This window comes from Hyposmocoma kahamanoa, unplaced genomic scaffold (genome assembly GCF_003589595.1).
Source record: "Hyposmocoma kahamanoa isolate Upper Pololo Valley unplaced genomic scaffold, ASM358959v1 160, whole genome shotgun sequence".
Taxonomy (NCBI): domain Eukaryota; kingdom Metazoa; phylum Arthropoda; class Insecta; order Lepidoptera; family Cosmopterigidae; genus Hyposmocoma; species Hyposmocoma kahamanoa.
In genome coordinates, this window is record NW_020653575.1 from 7562373 (window position 1) to 7587220 (window position 24848).

The 24848-nt window shown below is 36.7% G+C and overlaps 5 protein-coding genes across 5 annotated transcripts; 3 read left to right on the forward strand and 2 right to left on the reverse strand.

The window, feature by feature from the left end:
- Nucleotides 1-557: 557 nt before the first annotated feature.
- On the forward strand, nt 558-1781 carry LOC113225423 (transmembrane protein 134). The gene is made up of 2 exons (XM_026457732.1): nt 558-786; nt 1199-1781. The coding sequence occupies exons 1-2, from the start codon at nt 635-637 to the stop codon at nt 1539-1541; spliced, it is 495 nt and encodes a 164-aa protein (XP_026313517.1). The 5' UTR covers nt 558-634; the 3' UTR covers nt 1542-1781.
- A 2349-nt stretch (nt 1782-4130) lies between these two features.
- Nucleotides 4131-4700, reverse strand: LOC113225429 (translation machinery-associated protein 16 homolog). Its single transcript, XM_026457738.1, has one exon. It carries the CDS (start codon nt 4627-4629, stop codon nt 4141-4143), a length of 489 nt encoding a protein of 162 aa, XP_026313523.1. The 5' UTR covers nt 4630-4700; the 3' UTR covers nt 4131-4140.
- Nucleotides 4701-6137: 1437 nt separating this feature from the next.
- LOC113225357 (RNA polymerase II-associated protein 1) lies at nt 6138-9956 on the forward strand. Its single transcript, XM_026457640.1, has one exon. It carries the CDS (start codon nt 6153-6155, stop codon nt 9810-9812), a length of 3660 nt encoding a protein of 1219 aa, XP_026313425.1. The 5' UTR covers nt 6138-6152; the 3' UTR covers nt 9813-9956.
- Nucleotides 9957-10347: 391 nt separating this feature from the next.
- LOC113225379 (cell division control protein 45 homolog) lies at nt 10348-22324 on the forward strand. Its single transcript, XM_026457672.1, has 10 exons — nt 10348-10413; nt 10494-10784; nt 12561-12641; nt 12785-12916; nt 13371-13565; nt 14796-14953; nt 16385-16586; nt 17667-17864; nt 21019-21188; nt 21412-22324. The coding sequence occupies exons 1-10, from the start codon at nt 10363-10365 to the stop codon at nt 21551-21553; spliced, it is 1620 nt and encodes a 539-aa protein (XP_026313457.1). The 5' UTR covers nt 10348-10362; the 3' UTR covers nt 21554-22324.
- Nucleotides 22325-22433: 109 nt separating this feature from the next.
- On the reverse strand, nt 22434-24002 carry LOC113225396 (venom serine carboxypeptidase-like). Its single transcript, XM_026457698.1, has one exon. The coding sequence runs from the start codon at nt 23923-23925 to the stop codon at nt 22522-22524; it is 1404 nt and encodes a 467-aa protein (XP_026313483.1). The 5' UTR covers nt 23926-24002; the 3' UTR covers nt 22434-22521.
- Nucleotides 24003-24848: the final 846 nt, after the last annotated feature.

Genomic DNA, 24848 nt, shown 5'->3' on the forward strand with positions numbered 1-24848 from the left:
AAAAATAAACATTTTCCCGGAAATTTTTCCACATTTGACGTTCACGCCTTTCAAAACTTGAAGTTACTGAACGACAATGATGGAGCCAACAAGTGGTGGTGGGTGGTTTTGTTTGTCGGAGCTTTTTTCGTTGTGGCAAAATACTTTTAAAAACTCGTTCTCGTGGCTTTTAGATATACTATGCTAAATAAAACTTCAGACGATATTTCCAAACGTAGAACTTATTATGAGCCTCCCAAATTATAACATAGTTTTTGTAATGTATCCGACCGGTTTCTTTTTTTTTACCGTTATTTCAAGTACGTTTAAAAGCTTTCTTTCGTCTTTCAGTATGTTATCATTACAAGTATAGCGGAGAGTATAGTCAACGCTGTAAAACATCCACATATCTTTATGTATAACATTTTACAAATAATAACAGTGATACACGAAGTATTACGTACACAGGTCGAAAATTGAGCCAAAAGAAGAGGTGAAGTTAGTAAATTATTGACATTTCGCTTGTGGTTTCTAATCGGACCCAAATCAATATGGCGATATGTTGACATGACAAATTGACAGCTGTGTTTTGTCTTTGTACGAAAATTGTAATGTTTCTTTTACATCTCCAGCTTAATAAGAATAAAATTTAACAATGACACGGCCGTTTGGTACCAATGACAAACGTTTTTCAATCGACGACGCATTCGAAGAGGAGACAGACGAAGCCATCAAAGTTTACGGCGCAACTGGTGATAGATCCCCATTACAGAATAAATTAAAGAATGGAACGGATTATTTGGCCAGGTGAGACCAATTTCATGTTTCATTCATCAGTTTGTAGCAGTGCGTAGGCATTTACGAAGGTTGGACGTCCGTTCTTTGTGTGAAACTGCCATGATGTTCTTGACCTTTAATGAGTCAGTTTACCTTAGTGGGGCAAAGGCGGTTGAACTTCTAAGCGCAAGTGGTTACTCACACCCCGCAGTTTCTCGCTGAAATACTGCTCTAATTGCTTGTTAATGTTTACTAATCAATTGGTTCAGCAACCTACAATACTCGCTGTTTTCCCACTGAGACAGTAGAAAGTTTATGATTACGCCGTGCTATGTATAAATTAACGTCCAGCAATACCATTATCCATACTAATAAATGTACATATATTTTTCAGCATTGCATGTTTCGAGTCATACGTTATTCAATTTTCCATTTTTTGCAGCAAAACTTATAAGTGTACTGAAGACACAACATCTAGAGATTCTGATTCCCTCATACATGAGTATGTGGAAGCTGCTCAATCCACGTACTGCTGGAATCATCCCAAAGTCAGGGAGAACTGGAAAACAGTGTGTGCAGCTGTCATACTCCTTCTTGTAGGAGTAGGACTCCTTGGCATGGGTGCTTACGCAGTAGCTGAACCTGAGAATGGGCTACAAGGTGCAGTTTTCTTTGTGGCAGGTATGATATGTTTTGTCCCAGGAGCATATCATGTAGTCTACATCTGGCTGGCAGCTAGAGGTCAGAGAGGGTATGACTTCTACCACCTACCTTTGTTCACCTGATTTGTTTACTTAATTAGTCAATTTAAGGTTTTCTTGTAAGCAATGGAGATGTAGAATTAAAGTGAAAATTATTGAGGAGTATGAATATCAGTCTGATTGGGTGCTGACAGGTATGCTCTCTAAATATTAAAATGTAAAATAGAAAATTAAAAAAGTGTATAGGCAAAACACAGCATTAAATTATTAAAAAATAAAATGAATTTCAAAAATAATGAAATGTAAAGTTGACAATACAGTAAAAAAGATATTTATTTATGCACAAATGTTGCAAAATCCATAAAAGTGTGGTTAATTAAATGAATTTTGAAATCTGTCCAGCTTGTAGATCTTTAAAATAAATGTTTATGATATAAACAGTTTAAAAATAAATGTGTTAAGTTGATATATGTTAATAATTATTGATATTAATACCATAAACAAACAAGTTTTAGGAGCTGTTATCTCACTTGACTTGAATAATGTCTTATTCATCAATATGAGGCAGGTGTGTGACATACATAATATTTATAATATTAACAGACTATTGAAGTGCCTAGATAAGAAGTAGCAGTAAAAAAACTACATTTAAAGCTTAATAGTTAGGAACATTATAAGAAAATGGTTTAAATTTTATTTATAAGCAGTTCATTTTGGATCAACTCCAAATTTGCATTATAAATTGTAATATTTTTATGCTAATTGCAGTCATTTCAAGAACAATGTGTATTTATTTTGTATTTTTTTATAAATTAGTGTTGTCTTGTGTTTATTATTAATTTTATTTATCACCTATTGAATGTACGTGTTAGTAATGTAGTGTAGGGCATAGTTCTCTTCATAGTTCAAGTATCAGACTTGAGTTATATAGTTCACTATTTATAAACAAGCAGAATTTTTATACCATTGTTGTTTCTGGAAGACTACTTGGTTGGCATTACTAACATACCATGCTATAACCTGTAATTGGTTATAGTGTCCACCATCAAAGTCGTTATAGAAGCTTATAATGTTAGGGATTAACAGAATAATAATTACTGTAATTTTAAAGACAGTGTGTCAAGTCAAGAGGAATTAGTTTCAATGCGTGTGAATAAAAATAGTAATCTTCCAAAACATAGTTCATTGTTTTGATAGACCAGCAGCACCATCCTATATAATTGTTCACAACAACACTTCATGAATATAATTTATATTGAACAATGTTTTTCTATGCTACCTTTCTTGTTTTCAAACAGGTAGTTATAAGCTAAGTCTTAATATTATTGTCAGTTGTGCATTTTTATAATAATTAGCTGTTACACAAACCTTACGACCTAAGGACGAATCTAGTGGAAAATATGCTGCAAATTAAACATGGCCTCTTTACACGTTAAAATAAATTGTGAGCGCTATATCCAGAAGTAGTAGTATTACTTGTCATTATTGAATAAGCATTTAAGGATCTCAATCCTTAGCAAGTGGGAGTGAAACAGGAAAGTTAGAGACCAAAGCATGCAGCAATTTCAGTAGTGTTTTTTCAGCTGGAGTTTTCCCTAATCTAATGTGTAGTATCTTGTAAGTATGCAACATTTTACCATTTATTACTTCATAGTTGATAATTTCGAGAACAGTCATTTTATGTTCATTGTTTAATATGTTATGGCAGCTTGAATGTAACTCCGATAAGGCAATTTATTGTTGTAGTTTACTTTACCTAAATTTTAGTTCTGAGATGATAAATGGCTAATTGTGCAATATAGAGTACTGTTCATTCAGAGCTTAACAAAAAGCATGGTCCATTAAACCGGATCACAGTAATTTAAGGATAATACAGGTCATATAAAAGTGAAAAGTATGCTAATGATGCTATCAGTGAGATATTTCTTTTATTTATTTAATTTTATCATGCTGTTCAATAGAACCTGTACTGAAACAGCTATATGAATTGTTTACTAATTTTTGTACGTGACGGAGCGACTGACACTTTTTTTGTAATCTATCAGAATTTTAATTATAAAGATGTGGGACTAGCATGAATGTTTTCAGGTTGTGTTCAAACGGTCACTTGCAATTTCATGGTAGCCCTTCACACTCATAAATTGGTTGTTTTGAAAGCTGTAAATACTTTACTTATTAATAAAATAGTCAACTTATATATTTGTCTTACTTATTCAATTTCTCTGTGTTATATATTTTATTAATGTATATTTGTTGCTGAGTCAGCCGTGACCATTGGGAATATAGAGCACAAAATGTTGATTTGTTTGCAACAACCACTATGTGCAATTTAAAAATAGTTTCATTTTGAATCACAACAATCTAAGATATTGATAATAGATACTGTCTACACAAAGCTGCAAAATGGGAGACTGGTGTTATAGATTTGACTTACAGGTACCCCTGGCAATAATAGAGTAAAACCTAACAAAAAGTAGTTCTTCTAAAACATAAAAAGTGCCAATATCTCGAAAATCAAACCACTTTTACTAAGGTCAAATTATTGTTTTCTGCTAGATATAGAGCTCACCTACCCAGTGTCGATGTGTCGTGGTATTTTTGGAACACCCTGTATAAGAAGCTTGGTTAAAAATATAAATCAAGTAAAAAAATTATAAAAAAAAATGCTGCATGTCTTTTAAACTTATATTAAATGTTTCTTAGCAAATCTCTTCAATTTAAAGTTTTGCAAGAACCTTAGTTCACCATTCCAATTTCTTAAAACTTCCATTTGTGACTGATCCATGAGGTCAGGCATCTCCATACCACAAGTTTCAAATTCATCTAACTCCCTCTTCTTTGTTATATTGATGATATCTTCCCTACTGGCATGCTGACGAGTCTTTCTCTGACCTACAGAATTCTTCAGCATTATCTGTTCCAGTTCCTCGTCAAATCTAGCTAAATACGTTTGAATAAGCTCTAACACTTGTTGCTTGGTTAAAACAGTGCAGTTTTCCGGTATTCTTTCCTTAAACCAGAGAATTTTCTCTCCAGTCATGTTCTGTTTGATGTGAGTACCAAGTTTCTTCTGATCTCTTTTTTCACTTTTCTTCATTTGCTTTGCAAGATTCAACGTTTTTCTACTGTTCGGATGTTTTAATTTGTCTATATTGCCCTTTGCTTTCGGCATTCTGTTGGGTTTCTCGGTATTTTTCTATAGTTTTAGAAAAATGCTGCCTCGTGCTCGTGTTTTTAAAGTTTTCTTTTTTTTTGCATTGGCTTGGCGTTTGGAATGTTAAAGAATTAGGGTAGAGAGTATACTTCAATAGAAACGTGGTGAAAATACGGTGGAAATCATACACGAATATATAAAAATTATTTTGAAAATTAATACAGTATGTTTTTATATAATCCGCTCACAGAATAAAAGACGTTGGTTTACATTTAATTTTAAAATATAATTTTATTTCAAACTTTCCTTGAAGCACGACGTTTGCAGTGAAATTTTGCTTGACGTAACGTTGCTAAACTTTGCTTTAGTTTATTGACAAATAATCAAGAAAGCAAATACATGGATTTGAAGAGTAAATTCGGTTCAATGTTTAAAATCGTTAATCGTTATGATTGGATTAGAAGAACATAATTTCGAAGGCTTTAATTTATGTTACACTTTTAAAAATATCTTTTGAAATTTTATTTAGCGTGAATTATAAAATAAACTTGAAGTCACAACAGCGAAAGAAATAGGGATATTCGTTGAACATCGACGTATCGAATCCATTTGATGTTTATCGTACGATCATCGGATTGATTCGATGTATCGACAAGAAGAAATTCTATTCGATGCATCGATATTTTTGAATAAAAACATTGATTCATAGAAAAACACTAACTCTGGCGTGTCTCTGTGTTTCAATTTGATATTGTAAGTCATTTAGAGATTGTTTTAATTTTTTTTTCTGTAAATGAATAATTGAATATATTGTATCGAACTTATTTGTCTATGTTAGACAGTTTACATAATCGCAAAAAACATCCTTGAGAAAAAAAAAATAAAAGAAAAAACATTTGAAAAATGTTCGGAAAAATATTCATTTTTCTGAACAATACGATTTTTTTATATGATAATTTTTCCATAACCCAACGTATATCATAAACCCTCTTTGCAAATATTGTCGGGTAGTTTCACGAAAATTTCCAAATTGTGGAAATTTCCCGAAATATTGGAAAAATTTGAACAATTTGGAAAATATAATTTGGATGGTCTATATTATATATTCTACGTTTAGGAATATCTTTTGAAGTTTTATATAGCGTGAATTATAAAATAAACTTGCATAGTTAGCTAAACAAGTTCATTTTATAATTCACGCCTATAAACATATAGAAAAACGAGATTAAAAAATCTCACAACTACATCACCACTACCGTAACATCAACTTTTGACAAGTGTCAACGTCAAATGTGGAAAATAAACGGAAAAGTACTGGAAAAATTACCGGAAAAATATTTATTTTTCTTACGAATTAGATTTTTTCAAAATAGAAATTTTTGAAAATGAAAACACTCCACTGATATCATTAATGCTAATTTACCTACTGTCAAGCCAAGAAAATAAGAAAAAACAACATAACCTAACTTAAATGTTTGTTGTGGTACAAAAAACTCTTTGTTTAAAATAAAACTATAAATACACCACAAAATCGTATTAAAATGATCAAGAGACCTAAACCAGGTGAAGATGAAGACGATCTTCTCCGTATGCAAGAAGAATTTTTAAGAGAAAAGAGTAAAAACAACTATCAACCAGCTGCCCAGGTGACCAATTTACGTCGTAGTGAACCTACGAAGAGACCCAATACCTCGGACTCAGCTACACGGAAACCTTCAAAATATGCACAATCTAAAGGCCTTAAAAATCAGGAGAAACGAATGAAAACTGAGGTAGGTTCTAGCCGTAGGTCTTTAGTAGGGGACATTTTCGAAAAAAACGCTCAAGAACAAACTCCAAGTCAAGAAAACGAAGATGACAACGTCTATTACCCTAAAATAATACCTAAACTTCTGGGAGATATCGTTGAAAAAAATGTTGACCGGTTTGAAGATTTAAATGTAACAAAAATGCCTTTACAAGGATTTCCGGTTGCTACGAAAAGGGATCTCAACATAGCACCTGGCAAGAAGAGTATTCAGAGTCAAGAGTTCGAGAAAAAACATAAAAAACCTGGGGAAATGGAGGTTGATGAAGCAGGTTCTTCCAATGTTAAAATTTCCAATTATAAGAATCTACCGACAAAAAGTTACATACTGTCTTCTAACGAAGCTAACGACATTCACAACGAAAACATAAAATTATTAAATACAATGTCTGAGAACGAAATATTGGAGGAACAACAGAAGTTACTCTGCAGTTTAGACCCTAAGTTGATAGAATTTATAAAAGCTAAAAGGAAACTATCTGCCACTGAAACTAAATCTGCCCCATCAAGTGGGAAAAGGCTACCAGATACTGACAATTTTAAACAATATGTTGAAAATAAAATGGACATAAGTGAATCTATGGACCCTGGACAAACTTCTACATATGATAATGATTCTCTTTGGGAAAATGATGTTTTATCTCACCCATTAGTTAATAAATGGCTACACTTTGAATCTTTGGAAAAGGATAAGTTAGAATGGATGAAGGGTATAGAAGAAAGCAAAAAAATCAATACTGAGGAACCCTATGAAGCTAGGTTTGATTTTAAAGGATATTTACTGCCCTATACAATGGAATATACGGAAAACACAAAGACATTGTTCCATCATGGTGAAGAACCACATAGACCTGGTTATTCTCTCACTGAACTCTTTGAATTGTCCCGTTCAACAATCACACAGCAAAGAGTTATGGCCTTGAATACTTTAGCAGGAGTTTTAGAATACTACAGTGCAGGAACTTACAAAGATGTGTTGGAGATTCCTTTGAGTAAATTTTTTTTTGTTATCAGAATAGCAATGGATGAAAATAAAACCATAATTTTAGAGCCAGCTCTGAAAGCAATGAGAAATTTGTTGTATAATAGAATAGATGAGGCCTGTCTCGATGCCTTGCTGGGATTTGAGGAAGGAACAAAACAACCATGTTTAGAAAATGATAAATCAGAAATAAAAGAGTTGGAATCCAAAGAATCAGAGCTAAAAGACTTTCACTTAGCTGAAATAGATATTATTGCCGCTTTATTGCGAACTGATATTCTGCAAAGATTGTACTATATTTTAGAAACTGTCCAACCGAGTTTCAACTGTGTTCAATATGCATTGCAAATATTAACGAGACTGGCAAGGGATTCAGTAGAAACAACTATGAAAATAGTACAAGCAGAAAATTTAATGCAAACAATTATTAAGTGCTTTGTTCCAATAACAAGCATAAACTTTGCATTTAATCCTCAGATTGTGTACAATGGAAAACCAGTACTAGCTGCAATAAAATTGCTAAGGATTCTGTCATTACAGTCTCAAGAAATAGGTCACTTGTTAGTAACAAAATATAATATCCTGAAAGCAATATCTGAGTATGTCAGCTCGGGAGTGGATGGAACTTATGGATTAAGAATACAGATTGAAGCATTCTGTATACTTTCTAACTTATTAAATTTTGGTGTTGGTCTCGAAAATGCACTGTCATTATCTCCAATAGTAGGAACATGTCTGCACAAACATGTACAGGGAACAGATATCTTTATCAACTCCTCAGTGATATCAGCTACTCATTGTGCAGTGATTTTGCAATTTGTGAATAAGTTGCTAAGCTGTGATTGGATAAATTTACATAATTACAAACAAGTTGTATATCCCCTTATAAAGGAGGGTACACAAAAATGGATGGCACAGCTAGCTCAGTCTGAAAATTACACTTGTGCACATTTAAGATTAATGTGTGCTGCTTTAGATTGCTGTAAAACAATGCTACTAGCTGAAAAAATGCAAATGAAGTTTCTCAATGATTCCTTAAAGAATTTGGTAACCTCAAGAGGATATAAAGAGATTACAAAGAATCTAACAACCAGTTCAAATTTGCTATCAGGAATTGAAAACAAAGATCTTCACCTGGTCAAAAATTTAATGAGTCTTGCAGGGTCAGTGATTGATTCAGCCCAAAAAGTCTTGCCCCTGTTAAGTGTACTATCGCCTATCCCATTCTTGGCTTCTCTATTTAATTTACTAACCCTTGTCACCGATAAAGATATTGCAACAAGCTTTCTTGAGAGCATTTCAACATATCTAAACATTTTAATGAAAAAATCACCAAGTATATGTGATAACTGGTTTACAAGAATAGAAACAGATTTTGTATTCGCAATTGTGAAGTTATCTGTTCAAAATGAAATCCCTGAGTCAAAAAAAGACCTGTTTTATACTGTTGCAAGTAAACTGTGTTACATTCTAAGAATAGATAAGATATATGAGCTTGATTATCTTTTCAACAATGTTGTCTTCAACAAGCAATGGTTCACAGCAGAGAGACTTTTGAATCTTGTTTCTTTATCTGATGCCGACGGATTCTCTAAAGCTCTTACATCCATAGAAGACATCAAAATTTGTTATAGTATGGTTGTTAATTTAAATTACAAAAATACAGGACCCAATGTAGTATTGAGAAAGTGGCAAGAGCCCATATTACCTAGAGATTGGATATATTTGCCAATTCTTTCCTTGTATAGCAGGAGTCAAGAAGTAGATTCAACTCCTACAGTTGTTGGCGATCATGCGAAAAGAGTAGCAGCTCAGAATACTGCCGAAAAAGAATTTATTGTTACTTGCAGTTTAGAATGGATTCTGTTCAATGAGCTGTGCTTTCCAGACCTACTAAATGATATTGAAATAACAGACCGGCTATGTCGAATAATGTGTGTATTTCTTTGCGATAACTCTTTATTCTTGGACAAGAAAATCAAACTTTTATTACAAAAATGCACACAAATACTTTTTAAGAAAAATAACGCTTTTAACTTTGATAAACCACTTGTTGGGCTAAACAACTTTCAAGATTTTTACACTCAATTTCTGGAACAGTTCCAGTCAGTCAGTTATGGAGATTATGTGTTTGCAGCTTGCGTTTTAGTGCCTTTGGCTCAAAGGCATAATATCAAGTGGCGAAAACTTTTGTGGTCAGAATACGCGGGATGTCTAAGAGCTCTTGATTGCCCTGAAGCAATGTTATGCTATGAAATAAACGACTACTTCTATCCCGAAGAAACAGACGAGTCTTTAATAAGATCCTACAGTCAAGCTCTCTCTGGGAATTTGTTAAGACCTAATACGATTTCGTACAGAATTGCTTCTCATCACGTGGAAGCATTCAAGAAACAAATTAACAAAATTTAATTTTGTAAATCTGTGTGATGATGTAAATATAATTGAAATAATAAAATAAGCTTTACATACCAATTGTTTTTCCTCGTCATCCTTGCAGCAGATTCTTTTTGAAAATTGTTCTAGCCCATAGATTATAAAGATATAGCTATAGCAATACAATCGATAGATGTTTCAGTTAATTTCATGTTAAGGAAGACACGCGTTTATTCCTCAGAATTTGACCGGTGAATTTCGGTGATAGATTTCGCTGAACAAATTGTTAATTTTAATGAATTTACAACTGCCCAAACGTAAAAAACTGTTTGAATTTCCCGCTCTCATGAAGTCAATGACATAACATCCACATGAAAGAGAAGGCATAGCTTTTTATCCTAAGAGCGATGAAGATAACAACAACAAAGTCATAATAAATGAACGTAGCGATAATTCTGGCGGGAAGTTTTCATGTTGTCAAACTGACAACGGATAAGTTTGGGGCAGGTGTTTTCTTTGTTATTACTTTTAATTTTACGATGATTTCTTAAAATCATTACCGAATAAACCGCGTTTGCGCTGTACAATGTTTGTAGAAGACATTAGAACCGACTTCTATAACGTATTGCTTGGAAATGTAAGTAAATAATTACCATCCACACGCTAAAGTGCCAATCCGTATTTTTGGTATATAAACTGCAATTTTGTTCGTTTCAGAGAGTGTTACTGCTAGTTCATTACGATGTCGACGCGATATGCACCTGTAAAATCCTTCAAGGGTTGTTTAAGTGTGATAATATTTCGTACACATTGGTACCCGTGGGTGGAATGTCCGAGTTAAAGACAGCGTATGAAGAGAACAATGAGGAGATAAAATATGTAGTGCTGGTGAATTGTGGTGGTACGGTGGACTTGGTAGACATTCTACAGCCTGAAGAAGACGTAGTGTTCTTTGTTTTGGACTCTCATAAGCCTACAGATGTATGCAATGTGTATAGTGATGGACAGGTTAGTTGAAATGTTGTACATAAGGTAGGTAGGTAGGTAGTGCCTAAAACTTGATTAAAATATATTTTTTACAAGTGAAGTAGCACGTAATAATGTGCCAGAAGGCCACACCAATTATCTGGTCTCCAACTAAAGAATTCTGTGGACAAAGAGTGCAACAAAATTCACTCTGGAGCACTACCCAGAAGGCTCAGATCAGAGCCAATTTAGAGAAGTTCTTTTCCTAAATTGGTCCTACCTAGTATCAAATACGGGACACCTTCATGCAGCAGGTACAGTACCCACAGAGGAAACCATGTGCCACAGAGGTCACCTGTGAAAGTCTGTTTTCTCTGCCTACCCCAATGGAAAACAGGTGTGAAGTGTATGTGAAGATATGTTTTAACTTTATTCCCTTTTAATAAAGTGCTAGTTTGAATTTGTATTGTTGTGAGAATGAGCTTAATTTATTCTAAGTAAAACTTTGAGATGGAGAGATAAATAGATAATGGTTTATTTATCACAAAACACATACATGTGATACATAAACAAAAATAAAATAACGAATCCAAAAAACAATAGTACCAAAAAAGTAACACAGCATAAATACAATAGAAGCATTAACACAGGATATCATTATTTTTAAATTTAAAAAAACAAAAGATTAAATAACATAAAGGACGAACACAGAAATATATAAGGCATTACAATAAAAGCTCACCATACATTGCATGTATGCACTGTGGTGATAAAATGGCCATAGCTCAGTGTAATTGCTGCTCAATAAGAGCAACGTATACTGCTATTCTGCAATGCCCGAGAATAGCAGAAAAATTCTTCAGTTACGCCTAGGAAAAACTTTTCAGTAATTCCTAGCTTTTTTGGGTTAGTAAACTTATGAAAAACAAGTAACATGGAATAATGCTCTATGAGTTATGTTTAAACCATGAGGTAGTGGTGATAGTACTTATTTACTTTTGATATCAAAGTCTATACTTTTAATAGAAGGAAGAAATGACTTTTTTATAGTTCTGCAACAAGGTGAAAGGGATTAAGCATTATTTAGGTTGAAAATGGGTTACACCTTGATAATAAAATTAGGGAATAATATTATAATTAAATTTTTACAAACAAAGTTGACTTATACTCTGGCCACTTGGCTCTGGCGCGTCGGCCGCACGTTTCAGTGTAGCACAGTTCATATAAACACGTGCAATACAAAAATTCCCGCGCCCGGAACGCTGCCGCGGCCACCTCTGTGTGGCCTGTGCATTAATGACATGTGACCCCATGTATAATTAATTTCCAACTTGAGTATCGCTCCGCCTTTTTTACCTTAAAACAGTCAATATTTTGTCAACCTTCTAAATGCAAATATGCAAAGATGTAACAATGTGGTGGCAAGACTATGTACTAGACCAGAGATCTGAAGTCTGAGCACCACCAGGTCATGTAACTGGTTTTTAATAAGTAAGAGTGCTTACTATATACAAATATTATTATTTGGTAAAAAATATCTTAGTGGCCCCATATTTTCTTTATTATTAGGGTGGCTACATTTGAGTCCTATGTTCACCACTAATTACAGTTCCGAGCAAACAGCATTAAGGAACTGAAGGACTTTACTGGCTCCAACAGTTTGAGTGGCCCTAGATAGTGCTTACCTACCAGAGCACTCCATGACCATAAATCAATGCTGCATACATAAGAACGGTTATGGGGCCAGTTCATATGAAAAGCATTAGACATGAGTTCTAATACTTGCTATGTGAACCGGCCCTTATTGTTAAATTACAGGTGAGGCTGGTGTACAAAGATGATGAGGAAAACATCCCCAATTTTGATGAGATCTTCAGAGACGATGAGGATCAAGATGAGGTAAGGCTTGGGCTGTTTTGATTGTATTGTGTATATTTAACTATAAAATTTTTATAGGTATAAAATTTGTAAAAATATAAGAGTAAAAAGATACAGAAAAAATAAATGTAAAATCTCTTAAGTTTTCTGCACTATATTTCCAGGAGGAGGAAATAGAAAGTGGAAGGGAGGGCCTAGAAGCCCTTGTGGAGCGGCGGCGCGCGCGCAGAGCTTGGGAGGAGAGGAGGCATACCCTCATGTTTAATTATACACAGTTTTCTTACTTTGGGAAGCCTGTAATTATTGCTATTTAATACTGCAAATTATTATCCTTACAAATTTCTCAGTTCATTTTTTTTTATAATATCTAGTGAAATCTACACGCCTGTCCATAACAGTTGCAGTGCCACTCAGATCTTTAAATAGCAAAGATCTGAGGGGCATTGCCACTGCGCCCGTCACTCTGAGACAAGCTGACAAGTCCCATGTGCCTGTAATTTCACCAGCACCTTCAAAACCGGACACAGTAACGCTGACATTACTGCTTGGCGACTTTTTTGAGACTTGAGTCTCATGGTAGATTGCAGATCAAGTTGTTAAAGTTTATTTTACACGGAAAAAGAGACCCCAGTTAATTTGTTTTACTTTTATGATTAGAATTACTACATTTTTGTTTTGCAAAGTATACTACGAATCAAGGTTCGACGTTTAATCCTATTCTTCTGGAAATTCTTGTATTTTTTTGTTTAGGTAGCATGTGTAGTCTTGGACCTGGCGTGGCGAATGTCGCGCTGTGGCTGGGCCGTGCTGTGGGCGGCGAGCGTGGCGGCTTGTTCGCACGCGGCGCTGCACCGGCGCGCACCCGCGAGGTGTCTCTTAGACATTGACGCCTTGCACCGCTATGTAGCTGGCGGGCAGAGACAGACTGATGCCGAAATTGACACTGTGAGTACAATTTTGTACCAAATCGTAGCTTTTGTCTGTGCCAGGTTTTTCTCAGATTGCGTATGTCCACTTTTTATCTCGCATACTGCTTTAATTTTTAATTTCGATATACCGCATCGCGAGGTTTGTGGTAAAGAGTTATTTCATCACACTTTCGCGTGAATAGTATGATTGCATGCAGGCTTTGCCCGTGGAACTACTAGTAGTTCTGTTGGTAGTTCCATTGGCAACAAAGGGATTTACCTACTTCTGTCGTCAAGCAGTAATTTTCGCATTACTGCGTTCCAGTTTTGAAAAAAACTAATGTACGTGATTTAGATAAGAAAAAATAGTCTCAATTTCTATTGTAGAACAATCGCGTAAACCTAAGAATCAAAGACATAGTCAGTTTTTGGTCAAGCGCGAGTTGTTCATGAAAACGAATATTATTGACCAGTTTTATAATGCTCATCAACTGAGTTTTTTTGTGGGGATCACAACTACCCCCGTTGATGAATGGTTGCCATGCCGGACTGCCACGCAGAGGCCCCAGGTTTGATTCCCGGGCCAGGAGAAATATTTGTATGGCCTACATTTATTTCTCTCGTGATTTTGGGTGTAATTTGTGGTTGTCTATGTGTGTTCATGGCGTCGGCGACACAGGGTGTCCCTAGTTCGGGGCTAAGTTGGGTGTGTGCGTTATTATATTATTATTATTATTGTATTAAAGAAAATTCGGATACCAGAGTAAGTCAAGCTTATAAAATGTTTTATTCATGCATATTGGTACGTTAATGGAGCTGTAATAAACGTTCAATATGACCTCAATCTTTCTGTATGCTGGTCCTTTTTTGTGGTTGAACCCAATAAGAGATTTGTTTTTTTATAATATCAAGTGACGGGACGAACAAGTCGTGCGCCTGATGGTAAGCTACACGCCTGTCCATTACAGTTGCAGTGCCATTCAGATCTTAAAATCGCAAAGGTCTGATGGGCACTGCCACTGCGCCGGTCACCCTGCGACATAAGTTGACAAGTCTCATGTGCCTACAATTTCACCAGCACCTTTACCCTTCAAAACCGGAACACAGTAATGCTGACATTACTGCTTGGCGGCAGAAATAGGTGAGGTGGCACTACTTCCCTGCCACCAGCTCAACTGCTACTGAATTTTTGACTGTAACAAAGAAACTTCTAGTTACAAACCTGCCTGGTATAACATGCGTGTCACTTGTTTGTTTTAATGTGCAGGCAGCAAAGGTGGTGTTGGAGAAGGACGCGTTCTTGCCGCTGTACCGCCAGTGGTCCCTGGACTGCGCGATGCGGCACGCGCCGGCGCTCGGGCCTTACTTGAAGCAGCACACCATAGCCGGTGCAGGAAGGATACGGCAGCTGTTCGCAGACATGGGGTAATAGCCCGTTTACACTAATAAAGTAATAAGTAGGACATGTTCAAATATAGCTCATCAATCGTCGAATGTGGCACGATATTATTATGTACCTTTGTTTACCACTTTGTCCCGTATTCGTGTAAACCAGCTGTAAGAGTCAGAGCGTCATGTTTCCTCCAATCATTTTTAACCCCCGACGCAAAAGAGAGAGGAGTTATAATCTGTGTAGTAGTTTTGACGACCTCTGTGGTCGAGTGGCTTGCACACGGATTTACATGGTGTCGCCATCTCTGAGGTCCCGGGTTCGATTCTCGGCCGGGTCAGTTTAGAATATTGTCTCGGGTTTGGGGGTTTGTGGTACCGTCGTTGTTTCCGATTTCCATTTACAGGCACATAGGACTTATCAACTTATGTCTCAGGGTGACGGGCGCAGTGGCAGTCTCTCTCCGATCTTAGCGATCAAAGCTCCGAGTGGCACTGCAACTGTTGTGAACAGACGTATAGCTTACCATCAGGCGCACGACTAGTTCGTCCCGTCACTTGATATTATAAAAAAGCTAAAACCTTGATCTGAAGCTGCAACAGGACAATCTGCAACCTACGTAACACCTCAACTACATATTATGGTGTTTGGACTCATTGAATTTGTTTCTTTGAGTTCTTGGCATAGAGATGATAACTTTTTTATTTTTTGGAACCATTGACTTACAAATCGACGACGGGTCTAATACAAAAACCACGAAAAAAATGTCCCAAGTCAACATAGTGACATGTAAAGGAATATAAAAAAGCTAAAACGTTGAATTTAAATTGTAATGTCATCGCAGTACTTTCTAATTTTGCTTGCTTCGCTGTCAGTGGAACAAACGAAGACTAGAGCGTGAATGACGCTCTGTAGACGATTTTAACGCCCTATAAGTTCGGACACTTTTTAGCGCGGACCCGACGTCCATATAATTGTAAGTCAATGTTTGGAACACACTGTTTTGTATCGGGAGCTTTTAAATTTCAATTTCGATGTCTTACTTTCTCAAACTCGTATCTTATAAAGAGTGATTATTCAGGAGATTGTAAAACTTTCTATTTATTTTTAATTTCTTATCGAGGGTGTTAATTTGGATACATTACTTTAAGAATAAGTAAAAGCCAGTGTGTGAATAGTTCTGAGGCTCTAGAGATGCGCTTAACAATCCTAACCCATTGCCCCAAATACGGTTGCTACAAACACAATTAGAAGACTGAAAACAGCTGACGTGCTGTGCAATTAATGGGAGATAAGGCAATGGCCTTAATCGTCTGGAACGCCCTATACTTTCCAACTTCTCTGATTATAGTCCAGTCGCCTAATTGCAGAATTTGAAAGGAAAAAATAAAATACGTTATTCATAGTAATGGGGAAGCATTTATTTGTCCTTTTACGGTGTTTTCCTGAACGTAGTTATTTTCCAGTTTCCCACTGCAGCAAGCCCGCCAGTCGTACCGCTCGATGGACGTGGAGCTCCGCCGGAGCCTGCTGGACTCGCTGGAGGCCGCGGCGCCCAAGCACAAGCTGCCCGTGCCCACGCAAGTCACATTTCTGCTGCACAGGCCGCATTCGCCTGTCGTTGCTGCTCTGGACTTGGTCTACTGTATACTTGGCCTTATTGAACACGTAAGTATTCTATACTGGTGGTTATTTTTTTTGCTTTTTTTTGCATAGGTTGCATACTTAAGTGTGATATCGTGGTGAGGAAGAGGTGCGCCTTATATCCTGAGCATGGTTGCGAACAACCATGATAATCCGGTTTTAGATTGGTGGACGTCATTATACGTTATCTAATAACGAACTGCTCGATGGGGTATGAATGTTCTGTTTCTTATATCCTTATGTTTTATTTACATTTTTATATTGTACTAAGGCTATATTTATATAGCGCCAGAATGGAATGGAAGCGAATTTTGTAACAATATTATACATTTTATTTAATTTTTTATATTATTAAAGAATAACAACAGCCAACTTACGAGTAAATACATCTTACAACAAACAATATTTGTCATAAATAACTTAGGCCAAAATAGTAAACCACAATGACATAAATGTTGAAGCCTTATAAACAAACAGAACAAAACAAAATTAGTAATGAGCTTAGAGAATTTTAAATTAATTTTTAATTAGGGTTTAAATTAAAGTCTACAATAATTTATTTGTCTTGGTGATACATATATTAAAAACAATAATAAAACGTATACTTAAGATATAACTAATGATATATTATATAATATATAATCGATAACATGTATTTGTATAATTATATAAAATTAAATAAAAAAAACATTAGTTTAAATTAGTTATTAACACATTTAAAAAAAACATGTGGAGATTATGTAACATGTAAAGATGTTCAAAAACTTTACAAATGGTGTAGATGTTACGTATCTATTTGATCTACAGATTTGCAGATTTGACATTTTTTAAGAAACCTTCTTTACTACCAATGAAAGGGTCGATTCTACTAAAGTGCACATTATAACTGTTGACAATTCGTGATAACACTGCATTCTTGCTATAGTTAGTAGAGTGCATCACACATATACTCGAGAACGCCGTTGGCGACGCCTGGCGAATCGCTTGAGCACTCCAGCGACCGCCCTCTCGTTACTAAATTGTGCGACGTCAGTGTGGCAGCGGCGCGGTACAAGTGGGAGTGGGAAGTACGGTGCTGCCTGAGCGTGAATGGGCTGTTCCCAGGAGGCCACGCCCCGGGGCTCCGGCTTCCAGCACGCGCTGGCGGCGCTGGACACGGCCAGCGGCGACAGCGACAGCCGGCGGCTGGGCGCGGCCGCGGCGCAGGCGGCGCTGCAGGCCGTGGCGCGCCTCGTCAACGCCACGCTGGCGGCGCGCAAGCTGCACCTGGCGGGACCCTTCAGCTACTTCATCGTGCAGGAGGTCGTGTACTATTCTCAGCGTTCTTTCGGCTGCCTCGTTGGAAGGAAGATTACCGACGTCACCTGGTGGTGAAGGGTTGAGAATTTAATGTACAAGACGGCATAAAGCATATAACACTAACTTCTAATTTATAACAAATATATAAATTATTATTTACTTGTATCATCGAGTATATAACCTGAATAGAGACGAAATAAGGGCTTTGCGTTCCTGGTAACTCATCAGTGATACATCATTTATGAATATTAAATCTCGTTTGCACTGAAATATAGACAGCGCCAACAACTGAGCTGTGTGTACGTCTCCGTATATTCCAAAAATATTCTGTATTTATTGTAATAAAGATAATATCTCTAACAATGGCGTGCTGTTCTATTCCGTGGTGTGGGGAAAAACTGCAAAACGGTGGGGCGAGGTAACTTTACCTTTGGAGGAAATAAGACTAATAATGGAATACAAGAAAGAGATTATTCTGTCTTGGCTGTATGACGCATTAGTGCCTTTGCCTTTTCCAATGGAAAAAACAGTACTAAAAAAAAAAGACTAATAAGTTATAGAGCAGGACAGAGACAAAGCAATTGAAAATTGATCTTTTTTATTTGTTCGTCGGTATTCGTGGTTTTCCAGGGAACAAATCTCTTTTACTGTCAATATGAAAATTGATTTCGTAAGTTCATATTAGAGCCGCTGTTGCTGGACCTGGAAGCAAAAAAATGGTATATTCTAGACATATCAAGATGGGAGCCTTTAAGAGCCTTTACTACCTCAATGGCTTTGATCGATTCCGCCTAACAGTGTAAGTGTTGAATCAATCGCTTGGGAAAAAATATAGTAAAAAGATATACACTGATACAGTGCGTAAACACGCTTCCTAAAAATGTTCATGATAGCCATTGACTTACAAATAAATGGACGACGGGTCTAATACGAAAACCACGAAAAAAAATGTCCCAAGTCAACCTATTTAAACGTAGTGACATGTAAAGGAATATGAAAAAGCTAAAACGTTAGATTTAAATTGTAATGTCATCGCAGTACTGTCTAATTTTGCTTGCTTCGCTGTCAGTCGAACAAACGAAGACTAAAGCGTGAATGACGCTCTGTATACGATTTTAACACCCTATAAGTTCGGACACTTTTTAGCGCGGACCCGACGTCCATATAATTGTAAGTCAATGATGATAGCAAAAAAACAAACTTAACTGTCCCTAGCGCTCGACGCACGCCATGAACCGATTCAGTATGGGAAAAATTTTAACTCGAGCTGTGGACTGCCTCATGGACTCTTAAAAGAAGCTGTGTGGTAGAATTTTTGCCTACTCAATAAATGACGAAAACCAATGATCTTACATAAGATTGGTGAAAACTTAAAAGATAGAAGTATTTTACATATTACATTGATCTTACAATTGATTTTTCCATAATGACCACCACTAGCATTGACTTACAATTATATGGACGTCGAGTCCGCGCTAAAAAGTGTCCGAACTTATAGGGCGTTAAAATCGTATACAGAGCGTCATTCACGCTTTAAGGCCCATTTAGATGGGGAGAGTTTCTCGCACGCTTCGAGACGAAAACTCGTAGGCGATTCTCGTAAGCAATAATCGCCATAAGATTATCGTATCATAATGTTTACATTCAGGCAAGAACTAAAATCTCGCCTACGATTATGTCATACGAGACTCGTAAGCAACTTAATCGCCTCCTCGACTGTTTACATGGAGAAATATGTAGTAAGGAGATTCTTGCTTACGAGTTTTCGACTTGTCTAAACACGATCTCGTATGACATTTTTTCAAGTTCATACGATTATCGTACAAATCGGTTCGAACCGTTTTGAGTGCGAAAATTGCCATTCGAGTTCAGTGATTACTGCGGTATGACTATGGATATATCAAAATGATGCAAAAACCATTCAAATTTGAAACTGCTGATAATATTAAGTTCATTGCACTGTATAGAAATATAATTTTGATTTATCATTTTTTTTTTAAATTTTATAACTACTGACACAAACAAAACTGACAATTATGATAAATTTATAGGGCGAGTGAGTGCGTGTGTGAGTGCGTGAGTGACTGAATGAGTGAGTGAGTGAGTGCGTGCGTGAGTGAGTGAGTGAGTGATGAGTGAGTGAGTGAGGGGTGAGTGAGTCAGTGAGTGGTGAGTGAGTGAGTGGTGAGTGAGTGAGTGTGTGAGTGGTTAGTGAGTGAGTGAGTTGTGGGTGAGTGAGTGAGTGAGTGAGTTATGAGTGAGTGAGTGAGTAGGGAGTGAGTGGGGAGTTAGTGAGGAGTGTTTATTGAAAAGTACATTTACGTGAAAAGTCGTGTCGGCCATCTTGGATTTAGAAATAAATGCTATGTTCGTAATGAGCACCCCCAAATACCTCAAAAACGATACCCAACTTGCCATTATTTGAAAAGTGCGGGCACGACTTTTCATCCTGGATTTAGAAAGGAGTGCCATATTCGTTACGAGAGCACCCTAAATACTATATTGCCCACGCTATATTCGACCACAGAGGCACTCACTCACTCACCGTTATTTGAAATTTTTATTTCGCTCTTGTTCCATTAATTCTTGTCTTAGAAAAGCAGTGATAATCAAAACACCCTCGCGCGCTGCACTCGTGGTAGAAACGGCTGGCACAGAAACTCGAAATACGATTTTTGCTTTCGAGTTCTGTTTACACGGAGACGTTATATTGAAAGGCGAGGAGATTATCGCTCACGTGGACGGTCGATAATCGCAAATGTTTAGACGAGGAAAGTTTTTTTATATTCTTTCGATAATCGTATCTTCGAGACGAGAAACTCTCTCCATCTAAATGGGCCTTTAGTCTTCGTCTGTTCGACTGACAGCGAAGCAAGCAAAATTAGACAGTACTGCGATGACATTACAATTAAATTCAACGTTTTAGCTTTTTCATATTCCTTTACATGTCACTACGTTTAAATAGGTTGACTTGGGACATTTTTTTCGTGGTTTTTGTGTTAGACCCGTCGTCCATATAATTGTAAGTCAATGACCACTAGGCAGTTTACTTTGAAAGTGACAAGTGAGTTGGTATTGTAATTTTTATGTCATTTGAATAAGTTGCGAGTAATGTTTAGTGTGGTAAATAAATTGTTTAATATTGTAAATGTTGCAGGGCATTCCCGAAGCCGCCTTCGTGAAGGGCCCGCTGTGGCTGGGTGTGGCGGCGCGGTGGGCAGCGGCGGCCGCAGGCGGAAACCGGCCGCTCGTAGCCAGCGCGCCCGTAGATAATACTACTTGCCTGCTGATTGGAGTGCCGCCCAGATACGAGCAGGAACCCAAGAAGTGAGTGTCACAATATAATAAGTGGTTAATAGGGTGCCTGGAAGATATTGCTATCTAACAATAAGCTCGCCCGTTGTACCTGTCGTTTGTTTGTTTTTGTTATGCATTCACTTTTTATTTTATCCCAGTGTCGCCACCTACAGTTTTAAATATTTACTAAAGTTATTTTCTTTGCACTGATACCCTATGATATCATTAAAAAAAACTAAATGATTGTCCACAGTCTGTTCGGCGCCGCATTTGAGCAAGCAGCCACAAAGAGCGGCATCTCAGTGTCGTTAGACTACATGGATTCGGCGGTCATCACTTTGCCCATTGCCCAGAGGACGCAGTTCTTGGATGCCTTGACAGCTTTGCTGGCCTGAACATTGTGTGTTGAAGTGTTCACGTGTAATATAGTGTTATTTTTGTTAACACCAAACCTCGTACACGGCATTCTTATCACTATTATAACGAATTGTAAAAAAATTATACATTTTTTTTATACGACGCACACAACTTTGGAAAATCAACTATTTTTGACTGAAGAATGCTTTGCCGGGGCTTCAGATTAGTTAAAAGTAACCCTATGAAAGTTAATCTCCGCCTTTGTCTTATCTGTGTGTTTAATGTTGGATTTAATACGAAAATGGCTGGACTATAATGTAATTTAAAAATGTATGCATGTTGTTTGATTTTACTCAATGATAAGGCCAATTTACATTGCCGCGGAATGGATAAGAGCGGACGCGTCATTTCACCTCGTTGCGCGAAAATTTGCGAGAATGCTCGAGAATTCTTATGATTACGCCTCAATCTTTTACATGACACGGATGGTGGACTTGGATGTTGTTTTTGTTTCGCTTATTTGTGAAGATGAAAAAATGAAATATATGGGTTAATGACTTATGGAAGAATGGAAAATTTTTATGACCAGTATCCCCATTTAGTAAAGGCTTGATGCCGCAATGCATTTTGAAAGACGCGTGAAGTATTTTTTTCATATCTTGTTTGAATGTTACACAAGTTGCATAAATTTCATTATGCTATAAACATATCGTTTCGCAGCAATGTAAATTGAGCCTAAGTTATGTGTGTAATACTCAATTATTGTTCCATGTTCATTCTATGTATTGTGTGTGATTCCTTTCGCTTTGATTATGGATTTAAGATTAATTTTATTTTTGATTAATATAACACATAAAATAATGAAATGAAAATAAAATAGGAATTCAAGAAATAAAATTTTATTTCAAACAACTCAGTTTGAAAGAATATAAAAAGTTTATTATAGTAGATTTCTACCAGACTGTTCTGTATTTATACATTAACTTATAGAAAGTACCGCTTATGATCATAGTTTATTCCGTACAAAACGAGTAATCAGGTCAAAGGCCCATTTGGGCTGGTCACGGGGCACCATGTGACCTGCATTACGAACAAGTGCTTCAGTTAGATTACCAGCTTTCTTAATGTAACCTGCAATCTCACCATCTACCAACCATATAGCTCTTGGAGCTTTACTATATTCTTGAGATCCGCTAAAAGCTAAATTACGTAGAAAATTTTCTGTTAATGGGTAAGCTACAACTATGTCCAATTGACCGTTATAAAATAATATTCTATAGTGAGATAACAACTCTGAGATAATAGGAGCGACAGACTGAAGGATGTCAAGAGACAAATTAAACACAACATTTTCGCCGGAGTTGAACGGTAAACCTCCAACATGGATACTTTGTCTTATACTGTCATTTTCTAGTAAATCCATAAATACTGACATGTCTGTGTGGTCCTCTGTTATTAGAAAGTTGTAATAAGAATTGAACCCTGTGAAGGATTTAAAGTATGAAAAGTTTGCTATTTCGCCATCCAACAGTTTGTCCATTAGGATATCAGCTGCACCCCACATTTCAGCTTGTATTGCTTCCACAATTTTCTTCTGTAGTTCTTTAAAAAGTTTACATTGATTTTGATCAATTAACCCTAGTTGGTACAAGTAACTTCCATAATCTAGCTGGTTTACGGGATCACAAAATCCATTGCCTATGGCCATACCTATTAAATTGATTTTATTTACTACCCCTTTCATATTGTGATTGTGTATCTCTAATGCTAAAACTGGTATATATTTGCCAGCATATGATTCTCCTGTGATGAAGAAGTCATTATTAGCTAAGTCTGGGAAAAGGGTGAAGAATTGCAGCATTGCACTGTACAACCCTTTCCCTATGCAGTTCTCGTCAGTGCAGTAGCCATCCCTGTAGCTTGTAAAGCTGAAGCCAGTTCCAACTGGGTTGTCAATGAAGATCAAGTGATGGTTCCGTGCCCAGTGGTATTTTCTCAATGAGAATCCACCCTTCTTTGCTATAAGAGGGCCCAGTTCAGTGAACAAACCGTATAGAGAACTGCCGCCAGGCCCGCCTTGCAGCCACAACAATATGGGAGCGTCCTGTTGCTTGGAAAACGGCGGGAAATACCAAAAATAGAGATTCGAGTTGTACTGGGGATCTACAGTGAAAAAGCCGGCGTGACTTTGAAATCCAATTTTGGTAGTCAGAGGCACCCGCGACAAGTTCTGCGCTAACTCTATACGGCCCGACTTCAAGTATGGAGTCAGAATCAACGGCGCACCGGCGTTTCCATCACATTTGGCTCGCGCCTTAACGCGAGGGTACATATTTGCAAAGATTGTAGTGTCTCCAATTGGGAAAAAACTCAACAGCGTTATGTAGTAACCGTAAAATAAACACTTCATCTTCAACAGATTTCGACAAATTGATATGATCGACCAAATCGACAGTGATAAAATTCATTTAAAAAAAATAAACCGCGGGGTCGCTAACCTAAACTATTTTTTTGAAAGTTTTTTTTTTTTATATTAATGGCTTTGCCTTCGTATTTAGCCAATGACATACAATGTAGTTAGAAATCATAATGTTCATGATGTTAATGTTTAAAATCATATTTTTCAGAACAGTAAATATTTTCACTTTATTTTTCCATATTTGATGTTGAGATCTATAAAAAGTTGAAGTTACTGATACTGAACGAAAATTATGGTGCCACGATAAAGGGGCTCATTCATTATCCTGCACTGCAGTCGTATGCAGTCTATGATCACAACAACAATCAATCACACATTCTTGGCTGAGCCATACGCAGGATAGTGTCTGAGCAGCCTTCTGGCTGCGCGGATGGCTGTGGGCCGTTTTAGGTACTCTTTGCCTGCTGTCTAGCGTTGGGCAACTGATAAAAATATATCATATTGTATCGATATTTACAAACAGTATCGAATTTATCGAGATAAATATATCGATATTTTTCCCAAAGGCAGTAGTCACCTAAAAATATTCCCAAACTATATCTATTCAGGTATAAAGTAAAATTTGGAAAATTAAAGACACATCGTAGTATATCCGAATTACGCTGTAGGCTTGAACGTGTTGAAGATTAAAAAAAAAATCAAAAGCATGTAAAAGTAATTACTGTAAACCGACGAGCGTATGTAAGCATTGATGAGTGTTAATGAAGCGAAATGTAACAGGTTCGTGGCTAGTGAAAAGCGGTAGTCTCTGCCTACCCCGGTAGTAAAAGTAGCATTTGTCGACAAAATCGATACCGTCGGTAAAAAAGCCTTACGAATATTAAATAGCGAGTCTCTCAACGATTACAGAATAC

Coding starts and splice junctions, on each gene's coding strand:
- LOC113225379 (XM_026457672.1), top strand. CDS start 10,363: ATGTTTGTAGAAGACATTAGAACCGACTTCTATAACGTATTGCTTGGA. Junction 10,414..10,493: donor ATAACGTATTGCTTGGAAAT/GTAAGTAAATAA, acceptor TGTTCGTTTCAG/AGAGTGTTACTGCTAGTTCA. Junction 12,917..13,370: donor TTTCTTACTTTGGGAAGCCT/GTAATTATTGCT, acceptor TTTTTTGTTTAG/GTAGCATGTGTAGTCTTGGA.
- LOC113225429 (XM_026457738.1), bottom strand. CDS start 4,629: ATGCCGAAAGCAAAGGGCAATATAGACAAATTAAAACATCCGAACAGT.
- LOC113225423 (XM_026457732.1), top strand. CDS start 635: ATGACACGGCCGTTTGGTACCAATGACAAACGTTTTTCAATCGACGAC. Junction 787..1,198: donor GGAACGGATTATTTGGCCAG/GTGAGACCAATT, acceptor CATTTTTTGCAG/CAAAACTTATAAGTGTACTG.
- LOC113225357 (XM_026457640.1), top strand. CDS start 6,153: ATGATCAAGAGACCTAAACCAGGTGAAGATGAAGACGATCTTCTCCGT.
- LOC113225396 (XM_026457698.1), bottom strand. CDS start 23,925: ATGAAGTGTTTATTTTACGGTTACTACATAACGCTGTTGAGTTTTTTC.